Source organism: Cebidichthys violaceus, unplaced genomic scaffold, assembly GCF_023349555.1.
Source record: "Cebidichthys violaceus isolate CVI_PGR_0920_01 unplaced genomic scaffold, fCebVio1.0.p SCAF_2, whole genome shotgun sequence".
In the NCBI taxonomy this organism is placed as follows: domain Eukaryota; kingdom Metazoa; phylum Chordata; class Actinopteri; order Perciformes; family Stichaeidae; genus Cebidichthys; species Cebidichthys violaceus.
In genome coordinates, this window is record NW_027176372.1 from 19020711 (window position 1) to 19033335 (window position 12625).

The 12625-nt window shown below is 41.8% G+C and overlaps 1 protein-coding gene across 1 annotated transcript in view; it reads right to left on the reverse strand.

The window, feature by feature from the left end:
• Nucleotides 1–12625, reverse strand: part of kdrl (kinase insert domain receptor like) — a 44598-nt gene that overhangs the window by 19304 nt on the left and 12669 nt on the right. The window contains exons 8-18 of the mRNA XM_068715008.1: nt 12435–12561; nt 12122–12291; nt 10719–10875; nt 8698–8812; nt 5953–6061; nt 4652–4936; nt 4321–4467; nt 3392–3520; nt 2220–2326; nt 1603–1732; nt 782–886 (exon numbers count right to left, since the gene is read on the reverse strand). Of these exons, the coding sequence (XP_068571109.1) occupies nt 782–886; nt 1603–1732; nt 2220–2326; nt 3392–3520; nt 4321–4467; nt 4652–4936; nt 5953–6061; nt 8698–8812; nt 10719–10875; nt 12122–12291; nt 12435–12561 (1581 nt within the window). The remainder of the gene's footprint in view (nt 1–781; nt 887–1602; nt 1733–2219; nt 2327–3391; nt 3521–4320; nt 4468–4651; nt 4937–5952; nt 6062–8697; nt 8813–10718; nt 10876–12121; nt 12292–12434; nt 12562–12625) is intronic.

Here is a 12625-nt window from a genome sequence, read left to right on the forward strand (position 1 = left end):
CAGCCAGAGTCTGTTCCTCTCAGAGAGTCTGTGATTTATGCTGAGACATGATTAATGATATGACAGTGACCAATACATCTAATACATAAGCCCTATTCTTCATGATACATCATCCCCATATATCTGATTACTGATGTTTGCTTCTCTAGTAATAACATTTTCATGAAAACTTTTCAGCTTGTTGGTTTTCCTGTTTTTGATCCAACATTTGTTGTAAATATTTGGAGAGACGTTGGAATGGGAAAATAATTCTTCTTAAAAAAGGCCAGAGACAGCTGATAGTTTCCAAATGTTGGAATCTCTAAAATGGGGCAAAAATGGTTTTATTGCTCATTTGGTACTTGCATCTTCAACTTTGGAACTCTTCTTCACCTGCAGATTTTGGACATTCTGATCTGAGCTGTCAGATCTGCACACACTTAATCTTTTTTATCAAGAACAGGCTCAGAGGTCTTGGTCCTTACCTCTAACTGCACTTTGCGGGGAACAGACATTGCAAGCTCTTTTTGAACCGATACGCCATACAAACATTAACTGCAGGCACATGTGATGCCGTGAGCCTGTAATGTGCGCACAAAATAAATCTTTCTGCAGAAATGACATTCATTATTCATTTGCTACCCATACAACAGTAGATACTGTGACATTAATGCAGGCCTGTCTGTCATGAGTGGTGGTACCTCCAGGATAAACAAGAGACACGGGCAGCGACATAAGTGAAAAAGAACAAGTGGTTCTATCAAAACAAATGCCTTTAATTTACAGTAGAGTCACAGTTTACCTTTCAACATTTTGACAGCGACAGTCTTGCAGGTTGAGAGCTTGTCGATCCCAAAGGCAGAAGCATCCACCACTTTTCCAAACGCTCCATGGCCAAGAGTTTTGCCTGGCAAAGGAAGAAGGTATTCGATAAGTGGGACGCCATTAGAGTTTCCTGTCCCTCAGGCAGAAAAATCAGACCAGGTTCCCTGTCAGTCAGGCTATGGGTCTATAATTACAAAAAACACATGCCAGGCGGTTTTTCTAGAGAATTTATGCCTCACTTAAGACTGGATGACAGCGCAGGTCACTGATAAGTAATGACCCTACACAGCTGCTGCAGAGAGGGGTGACACCTATTCCACGGAACTTAATGTGTCTGTGTATATTCTCAACATGAAACACTTTTAAAATGAAATTTTAACCTTTCGTGGTTGAACTTCTTGTCCGGACAATGCCAATCAAATATGCTCAAAGCAGAGAAATCAGAAACAGTGACGTAAATGAAAGTTACAGTAAAGAAATGTTTGCATTAGAAAATCTACATCATCCCGTTCATCACCACAAGTAACAAATCATCAAGGGCATTACCTGCTGGGTTGTGTACATGTTCATTCATCCAGCTAGCAAGCTATTTACACACATTAATATTGTGAGATATCCCAAGAGTGGCTCTGGGTATTCTGTTACTGTTTCAACATAATATTAACAACTAAAGTTATGGCAGCTTTGCGATTAACCGATTTAAAAGAAACTAACTGTCCGAAAACTGACTGTGTCTAAAGTTGCTCGTAATATATGAAAATCCTATCTTTAACATTTTCCTGCCCATTGGATTCTCACCTAGTCGCAGTCGGTCACGGGGAAATTCCCATTTACTGCTGTCGTACTGAAGAAGATCATTCTGCTCCTCGAGGGGACACTCGTCAGGGTCGATGATGATAGACGGACCCATCTTATACTGTGCCGGTTGCTGAGGGTGTTAAATTACAAAATATGAATGATCTAATACGTTTTTGACAATGACAACCACGACATGACGCAGAGTTTTGGACTTTTGTTTCATTTCAAGTGATCAGTAAGTAGTGAAAAATTGACTATAAAAATTCTTGCTCTATGCGTACTTGTCCAGATCAAAGGCGCATAAATGTTTCCTCGTCGTTTTATTTTCGAGTACATTATGTTCTCCTTTGACTGAACTTACAAACATGAGCTCAGCATTTACCACTCATGGAAGGAAATGTGGAAATCATAAACACTGGCTTAATGTGTCCTTCCATTTAACCGTGGTTCACAAGAAGCATTAGTCAGTCGCTTCTATGGAATCATTGGAGTCAAATTAGTGGAAACAGGAACCACAAAACAAAAATCACAAATGCTATGACCCTTGAACGTTTCTCATCTTGGCAAATGCTAATCTCATATGCTTTGTAATATGAAGAAGTAACATAACGTCTTACCTTCCTTAGCTTGCGGATGAAGAGGATAAGCATGAGCCAGAGGAACGTGGCTGCAGCTCCCGTACACACCAAAATGATCACCTCGACGTTCGGCTTCCCTTCATCCCCTGGAAAGAAAAAAAATATTGTCAACTGCCAGACCTCTTTAGCAAAGAAACCACTGTGTACTTTTCATGATCTCATAAATTGTCATGTAATATTGAAGGATTTGTGGAGAATTGGGATCAAAAGAAAACATTCTGTTACAAATGTGTCAATCTTTTGTTTATTTGTTTCTTTGTTCATTTTCTCTGGGAGATTATTTACAGAAAGGAAATGGAAACACACTTCGCTGTTTATTTCTGGTTTGTTTAGGAAATGCATACCACACTTTTTCCGATAATATTTTCTTCCAAACACCGTTTTTTTAACCATCCATGTCGACTCTCTGAAACATCGTATCCCTTGAATCTGCACAACAAGTTTGTCTGGCGCTTATATTATGTAATCTTTGACTAAACAGCCATGCAGAACATGCATACAGCCTGTTGCTGAAATATCTTTGTGGTGCAGATGGAATTGATAACGCTTACTGATGAATTTCAAGAGAGATTGAAGTTCATCTTATTTACAATCTATTTGGAAATAACGACATGCATGAAATCTCACCTACACGGCCATCCTGACCTTCACGTCAATTCATTTACATGTAAAGGTACACAGGCACACACACACGTTAAGAGACATGCTACTCCAATTATCTACTGTGTGTTTCCAGCCCCTTGGCTGTTGTAGCACTCAATCTAATGCACTCATTAGTGGACCTCTTAACACTTCACAGAGGTCGTGTCCTCAAGGTAAAGACCCTCAGCCAGAGCCTCGCTCATAAAACCCGAGAAGGAATTCACTTGGCATTCCAGGCAGCCACAGATTTTCTGTCAGGGGAAACTTTTCATAATGAAGTCAGACCAGAGCTATTTGTAGTGGTGACAAGACAACAACAGGGCCTCTGAGACATTTTGATTGGACATGCAGAATATGCAATGACTCCACTGTTTTGGACGGATGATTAGTGTATTTGATGTGATGTGAAGCCCACAACACTCCACTGACAATGCAGCAAGTTGTTGGTGAGTGTTGGATCTTTTTTGATGGTTAGTTAGTTAATATCTCAAGGTGTCTGAGTGACTTACCGAACACAGTAACGACGGCACTAGTTATCGCAGTACCCTCGACATTGCTGGCTACACACTCGTAGAGACCCTCATCATCTTTCTTCACCCTCTCGATGGTCAGGACCCCGTCCTCTCCCAGGCTGATACCTGCAACACACAACCTCACAGTCAAACCGATTAAGTAGAAAAGGTGTGACATTTAACATTTGGGATTGATTCTTTTGTGCAAGTGCAGACTGGCAGTCGTTCAAAAGCAGATGAAATGCTACAGTTTATCTTGTGGCTGGAAAGTAACCCACTCTTACTGAGGTTGTGTTTATGCAGAATAATTTAATTTCTACTCAGGATGTTTTAAACACCATGAGCCAGAAATAATATTTTCTGTGGGAGCTCAGGTTATGCAATTACAGAAAAGGATTTAGCATACTTAGCTTCTCACAGTGTGCGTGTAAATGCAAATATGACAACCTGAATACAACTGAATGAAACCTTTACTTTGCCAACAGGCTGTAATTATATAAACGATTGTAACAGTAAGTGCAGCTTAACTGCACAAATGTTTTCAGTGTGCATAGATAGGAACTTTAGGGTTTTGGAAATATAAATTCAGCTTCAGAAATGACATCATCCGCACTCTGAATCAGAAATGCTGTTTACTTGTGCCTCGAGCAAATATGCCCTACAATGAAAAAACGTTTTCTCTAAAGAAACGCTGGCCTGGTCTTTGACACGTTGAGAAACTGTCAGCGGCTTTCAAAGCGGATGACAGGTTCACCTGCTGATTATACAGTCTTACTAACAACAAAACGTATTCTTTCTCTTTCAGCCCATCATCCAGTTGTGCAGTTCTGCGCCAGGATTGCACTTGTGCCACTGTTAACCAATATTATAAAATTGTATCATATCATAAGATAATCATAGCACATGGAATAGCATTCTCAGGTTACCTGGTCCTTCCTCCACCTGAATGCCATTTTTGTACCACATGATGTACGGACGAGGAACTCCCAGAGCAAAGCAGGCCAGCATCAGGGTGCTGCTACTGTTCACATTTTGATTAGTCAGATTTTGACTCAGCCAGGGCCTTTTTCTCACTGCACAAAAAACAAAACATAAAAAAAGGTTTGAATTAAAGCTGCTGTTTTTCTATTACTGTCTTGTTCAGGCAGCGACTTAGCAAGTGTTGCAAGTTTGTTTTCTGTGTGTGCTATAATTATTATCAATGTATATCAGCTGACTATGAGATCAATCAGTTTCTTGTATCCTCCTCTAACTCACCATCCACAAAGAGTGCAGCGGTCTTGAGTTCAACCCTCTTGTGGAGCTTGTATGCTTGGCACTTGTAACCTGTAGTGCTGATTTGGGACACGTTATGCAGACGGAGAGAAAGAGAAATGGAGTAGCGGCTGATCTGGAGACTGGACACGTTGGAAGTGATCGTTTGATTCCTGGAATCCAACCAGTGTAGGTCTTTGTAAAGGTAACGAGCTGCCCAACAGGTCAGAGTGACGTCATCGCCCTCGATGGGTGCCCGAGGTTCGATGGTGATTTCCTCAGGGTGATCTAGTGTGAAAATGGATTTCAATGATGTTGAATCATCCTCAGTTCCAGATGCAGTCAATGATCAGATGGGGTCAACCGCAATTACTAATTATGAATAAAGAGCATTCCACATCATCTGTTTTACAGGAACAGAGACACGCATCCTGTGTTGGACAGTACTTGCTGCTTGTTGCAATGCCAGGAATGTCAAATTTGCAGTTGTTTCCTGTTTCATCACTGTTAATTGGAAGCACGTTGCCAGGGGACTTGCATGCCTGACGGCGCTGCCGCACTCATCCGATTGGAGAGAAGCTGAGTCTGGGCCCCAGGGGAACCAGACTGAGCTTGTTTATTCAGATTGCTGGAAAGCATTCTGTGTTCCGTAAGAGAAGACAGCTGTTATCACATTTGTGTCCTCTTTTTTTAGCAGTATTCTCCATCTTTCTCTGTCTTCCTCACCTCTGGAAGAGAGCTGAATTCCTCTCTGGAAGTCTCTCACTCTGGGAGGCACGTTTTTGGCCCCCTCTCAAAAGCAATCCGTCACCCCTCAGGAGATGTAATTCACTCAGCTTTTAAGGAATTGTGATTCACATTGTTGCAGTGACACCTCATCCTTACTATTAATACATGACTGTCTTAATGGATATTTATGTTGGGAACTCTCGAAACTCTAGACCTCTCCTAGCAGAAAGCTAACAGAGAAAGAGGAATGACCTGCTGGCAGCGGAGCAGGAATGCGTGCTATTCATAGTTATTTTTAAAAGCGTGCCATTATAGCACTCCATATGGCTCAGGACAATGTTTGCCTCTCTTCCACCCTGAAGCCACTCAGCTACAGTGGAAGATGGTTTCAATTAATGCCCCCCTCTGGTTTCTTTATTGCACAATGCAATCTGCACATTCCTTCGCTGTTCTTGCAATTCATTACAGCATGTAACTGTACGTGTAGATCCTTTGAAAGAATCCAGTGCACAGGATAGTGCACTTTGCTATTATTGCAATAAAACTCTGTTTGCACTTTCAGCTGACCCACTTACCGTCAACGTAGAAAGGGATCGTCATTGTGCTGTTGCCAACTTCATTCTGGGCCACACATGAGTACTGTCCTGACATGATAGCCTCTCCTATCACCAGGGTGCTCACAGTCTAATTGGGATAAAAGGGGCAATTATCACTGATTGTTCCAAACAGAAAGAAAACATGTCGAGATAAACAACAAATGCTTAACATCACAATTCAGAATTCCGCTTTGACTTGAACTTTCAGTTTAACGTATCCTTGAGGTTCAGTCACCATCAGAGGTAAGAGGTCCAGAGCCTGGTTTGATTTATACTCTCCAGTGTGTAACATTAATGAAAGGATACATCTGGAGTTTAAAACCCGCTGAGTCGCCTTCAGACCTGCACTATAGATCTAGTGCCACTGCTCGAGGTCCATTTCCTGGAAAGCACTTCTAACGCCATACTCAATTTTATCATTGCACCAGTACAACATTTTAATGGCTTAAATAGACAAAATAATAAGTGAAACTTGGGTGAGGGCCAGACTGCGTGGGGCTCTGTTTAGTGTTCAGGGTGACATCTGTTTTTTGGGGGCCAGTTAGCTACATCAAAGAGAGTGAATGATGTGGGTGTATTATCTGGGTGTATGCTGGTCTAAACCTCCTGGGCTTGTAGGAGCTATTGTGCTGACTCTCAAGACACACAGCTGTAGCCATGAAACAATGTTCACGATACAAACACTCAGGCAGTAACAGAATGTGTGTTTAAAAGTTAGATCATATTGTTCGATTCATACTGGTCTGACACTTGTCAAAACAGTGATGGAGTGGCCTTATGGTATTATGTTACGGCTATTACTCACCATGATGTAACCCAAGCTCGAACACAGTCATTTAAACAATTGTGCGCAGTCCCCAAGAGGTGACCTGACCAGACGCACTGTGACCTCTGTGCCCCCCTGTGTTTTCCTTATATTATGACCCGGGCCAGTCTCCCTCTCTACTGGGCCTTCTGGGGAGGCACTGAAAGGCCCGGCCTTGACTACGTTCTTATTCGCGGGCCAAAAGGATTTATGTGGGGTGACAGAGAGGAATTCACTTCCAACAAATCCCTGTTCTTTAAAACTTCTGCTTGTTATCATTGACCCTTAGTCCTAACCCTCATAAAGCACCAGCGTTTGGCCACAAGTACTTGTAAATAAGTGGTGCCTCCCTATTTATGTCAGAGACATATCAGAACCGATGCCCTATGAAAATTGCCAAAATTACAATTATTATAATGATTGTGAGTTTCATCCTGTGCTTAATCAGAGAGCAGGAGACAATAAACCACTTACTTATGAACCGGAAATACAGGTGAAAACAGCGAACGAAAAGTTTGGAGAATGATCATGGATTCTTTTCTCCAGCTGAAAACCTTTATAACAACAAATATGTGCCTTACTTGGCCCATCCTGCTGTAATGGGTTTCTTTAACCTAATCCTATAGAGGCAAAGGAGGCCTGCTCTTAATTATGTTTGGGGTGAACAGTTTTAGTAAACGGCTCCCACAGGACATTTGTCTACAGTTTCCGTATTGTGTTTAGGTTTGCACAAAAACACGTGTTTTATGTTTTCTAAGAAAAGCTGAGGGACTGGTACATTCAACACCTGAGTGTTGATTTAGCAGAAATAAATAATTGAGGTGTAAGACAACTAAATGTGCTTAATGTATTGGTGTGACAGACTATTTCTAGCTGCTTAAATGCACTGTTTTCATGATCAGAGCTTGCTTCTATAATTACATTAGGTGCAATTACAGCAGAATATGCTTACATAACAGAAGCACAGTTCCAGCTGTTTTTCAGTGTGTGTAGTGGCTCTTCTTTACAGGTAATGGTGTAGGGTAGAATCTATAAAAGTCTGCTCAAAGCTCTTGGCACACGCATGGCTTAAGCCATATAGCTTTTGCACTGTTTACAAGGCTTAGATCCAAGAGTCTAAACAGCAGAAAAGATTAACTGATGTCAGAATAAAAGATGTTTCTTTGGCAAGGCCCAGGATGAAGCTGCAGCTGCTTCATTTACAGGCCTTCTTCATATGAAAGAACTGTGAAATGGAGGTGTATGTCACTCATTATAGTGACATACACCTTATACACATTATAGGAAAATGAACTGTGTCTATACGTTATGGGTTTACCATTTCAAGGTACAGGAAAAGTCTGGTACAGATCTTGTTCATTATAGGAAGAAAACCCAATGCAGTTAGTTATCCAAGTATGTTAAATTCATGTTGCAAATGTACATTATTTATCAATATAGATTCTTCCTTTTTGGATGCAACACATCAGTCGAGTGAAAACAAGAGATTTCCCAATATTTTCTTGGTTGTTTATTCCAAGAATAAATCAAAACTTGTTTAAGAGCAACAATGAAAAACAAGACTGATTTCTTCAAAAGGGACTGCTGAGGGCTTTTTTATGGGTTTTGGTCACAGTTACATAAGTCAAAACTACTGCAGAAAAAATGAATCACTTTCAGTGAAAAAAAAAGTACAGCATCACTGCCAATAGCAGGAAAATTGTAAGGATTTATGGATTTCAGATGTCACAAGAGGTTCCTACTTGAATCTCACCTAGCTTTAGTGCTATTCCCTTGATCCTTAGACTTCTCCTTGATCCAATTCGCATATAAATCTTACTGTTGAGTTGGTCACTGATATTTGTCAGCCACATTTCACGGTGTGCATCTGTTGTTTCAAACCAATGTGGAAAGACTACAAATAAAGTTTAACAACATACCTTGTTTTTTCCTTTAACCAGCTCAGGCTTGACGTTTATGCTCTTAATCCAGTTGTGGGAGTAATTTCCCCTGTCATCAATGTTGACGGAAAGAGTGTTGTTGGAAGCATTGCAACTGTAGGACAGAAAAAATTTAATAAGACCATCTAGTCATGCAGTCAGTATGTGTAGAGACAATTGCAGATGTGTTGGACCTTAAACAATACAACACAGATAAAAAAGACTTAAATTAAATTGTGAACCTTGATGTTACGTTAGAACATAACCTGCTTACATCATGCGATTATAAAGTACAATGTGCTATCGTGCTTTAATAGCCCTGATTCTGAAAGGCTGAGGGTATTTTAAAAGACCACAGAGACCGATGTGGGTCGAGTCCAGGTCTAGACCAGATTGTCTGGGTTATAAAACCAAGAGAAAGCATTCATTTGACCACCAACCCCCAAACCCTTCACCGCCCGTGGTGGGGAACAATCAGCTTGATGAGAGGAGAGGCAGAGGAGGAAACAGCAACAGCGACAGGAAGGGCTGTGCTATGCGTCACCTCGTACAGGAAACACCCCCCCCACACGTTCTGGCCAGAGGAGATAAGGTTGATCCTAAGACCTTGGCGGTCAACAAGGGGCCGCTGATAACTTCTCAACCTGGCGATAAAGACACCCCCATATTTCTGCCCCTTACCCTATCAGCCTCATTCCATATCCAACATAGCAAGCTTCCCTCACCTCTAAACCTTCCCCGCTCTCTGCGTGTCCCCTCCAAACTCCCAAAGATTTAGATGAGATATGATCTTGAAGGGCTAAATGCTGGATTTACAGTGACAGGTACTTTACAGGGTCAGGGCTGTATAAAACAAACATTTTGCACAATTGGCCTCCCACCAGGCTATGGCTGTTCCTTTGTCTCATTAGCTGCCTGCCACTGTTCATAGTGCCAGCCCTGATTATCTTTAGGCCAGGCAGAAAGAGTTGCTTTGACTCAATGCTCAGAAATAATTTGTCATGAATCTGGCAAGTACAAGAAGGTTTTTGAGATCATTTAATAAATGAAACAATAGAGGCACTGGTGGATTAACACCATTGAGTATGTAACAGAATGTCGTCTCTTTCTTGTGCAGTGGTCCACAATGTTGTTTTTGGTAATGGTGTTGAGGCCTGATAACCCAAGGGTAATGACCCATTGTTTTCCTGATCTTACGACTCGTAGGTCTCCTGCTGCCATTGACGAGCCAGGATCTCAGGGAATGTTCATCTTGTTTGTGGGTTCACTACCAGGCCGGTATTCATGCACAGTCACTCATACACTCAGTTCTGTTCGGGTGTGTAATAGCTCTGGGAATCTGAGATTAATACATCTCCCCTATTTTTCCCTTCAGCCTACAAAGCCACTGACCACAAACGAGAGGGCAGCTCTCGAGGGCTCCGTTTCTTTGATTAATGTGTCGTATTCTGGGCCAGAGTCAATTTAGTCAATGTAGATCTGTTTGACAGCGGGATCCCCGGGCTGGGCTGGTAGGTCTGGACCCTAAAAGTACGTACTGCTAAGTCTGTGATGTTGTTTTTTTCATGAATACAAATAATACGTTTTTGTCCTCTAACACAGATGTTTGTGCAAATGCTATGCAATATAACAAACATGAGTATTTACAGCAGTAGACACATTTACATGATTTACCATCTTTGTTCAGCCAGACAGATAATAAACATACAAACTGTGTTTTGTGCAAGAGAAACGTAAGAAAAAAGTTAAGGGTAACCAAAAACTTTTAATCTCTTGTAAACTGACAGCTAAATCTGAACGTATACCTGTAACTGTGTAAAACACCACACTCAATCCAGGAGGACCACTTTGTGGTAGCTATGGCATGTAATTGATTTTTATTTATATTATGTTAGGTATTCATGACATCAAGGAAAACTTTCCCTTTGTTGTGTTTTTAATTCTTCAAGATTGGACGAAGTTTACAGAAAATCTAGTTTAAACATTTCAGTTTTTGTGGATATAGCAAGATGGTGACTCACTTTATAAGCGCAGGGTCTGAGTGACACGGTTGCCAGAACCAAGTGATGTTCGGCATGGGTATCCCATAAGCAGTGCAGGTTAGCTGATGCTGTTTGCCAAACGTGTAGGGCTGCACGTCCACAGCGGCAAGCTCTGCCTCTGAAATGGTTGGTTTCACTGTGAGAGAGAAGTGCACACAAACACACATAAGTACACAGACACAAACACAAAAACACAAGGAGAGCGAGATAAAGAGAGAGCGACAACAGGTTAGATCAACCAGCCACCACCCCAGCCCACTGTGGAATCTCATAATGTCTTTATAATGAGGGCCGGCAGTCATGATGGATAGCCATGAAAAAGGTGCACACCAGTTGTCCTTTGGACGTTGTGTAGGAGAAGAATGGCAGGATGATTGGATAGCTCGGGGCTGTGGGTCAAAGAGTGACCCCACAGTGGCCCATCAGTGTATCAACCATCAACAACAGACAGAGATCCTTGTGCCGGTCCACATCACTTAGCCATTCTCTCCATTTTGAACAGCTTGGATAGTCAGGCTACACACATAGTTAGGCAAACCACAAAACCTGCATCCCACCACGTACACGCCATCACGTAGCACACATTCATAATCTGGAGCCCTCTGATGAAATAGTTCCATAATTGATACCAGGAATCTCACTTCACTGTGTTTAGTTGTGGCTGTGTTTAATTTTTTTTTTATCATTCCAATAAATCAAAGTTTTGTGAAGCAGGACAGTTAAGGATCATAAATAAAGTGTATACAAACCACAGGCAGCTGATTTTACACTTTTTGGCACACTATTGAGATTGCTGTGTTTAAAGAATGCAATGAATATAGCGTTGCCCCCCCCCCCCACATGACAAGCTTGAAGTAGCTGACACACACTTCTCTGTGCTCTACAGTAAGCAGACTTTGTCCAAGTTTCAACCTAACACCCTAAAACATTTATAACCTCTAGTGTTAACAGTTATCAGTAGTATTCAGTTAAAACAATCAATTACATGCCCAGTCCTTGTTTTCCTCAAGCTGTATACATATTGTATGGAACATGTTGTTTATATGAGCTGCACTGTATATACACATGGTGAGGATGCAAATAAATGCTGGAGACTAGGGGGGGGGGGTCTGGAGCGACTGGAATCTGCGTACATAATAGAGCCCAGGCCTTTTACACACTGCGCCAAGCCCCCCAAAAGAGCCCCAATAATCAACAACAGCTGCCCCTGCTACGTCAATCCAGCCCTGGAATCAACAAGCCCCCAAATTCCTCTCATACTAGAGTTGCTACCTGCAGTCCAGTGAACTGCACTGAAAGCAGCTACAGTGCTGGGGCAGCCAAGGCACTGCTTCATTTCCTTAGGATCAGCAGTCATTATCAGGTTTATGGCAACAGCTTACCGTGGACTACCAGCGTGTAGCTCAGATTCCTGAACAAGCCCTTCACTTGGTTGCCCAGGCTTATGGTGAAGACCCCAGCATGCTTCTCCTGCACATCACTGATGATCAAGTTGTAACCAGCCATCTTGTAACAGGTGGAATTTTTGTTGATAGGGACCCCATCCTTATACCTAAAGATTGGAGGCATTGAAAGGTGTTTAAACCATGGATAAAGAGTAAGAATCAATGAAAGAAGTGAATGGAAAGTTGACTCTTGCTCGTTCACTCAATAGATAATCAGCAGTTTTTGTTGGGACTTGAGAGCATTACTTACCATGCTGACATGTCTGTTGGTGGCAGAGCGTCAACCTTGGGGGCAAACACAAGCCTCTTTTTACCTTCTTTAACAGTAACCTTACTAGGCCGACCAGGCTTATAGGACACATAGAGGTATGGATGCTCTGGAACAAAAGATTAATGACAGACATTAGAATCCATCGAAAAGCAAAGTTTTACCATCATATC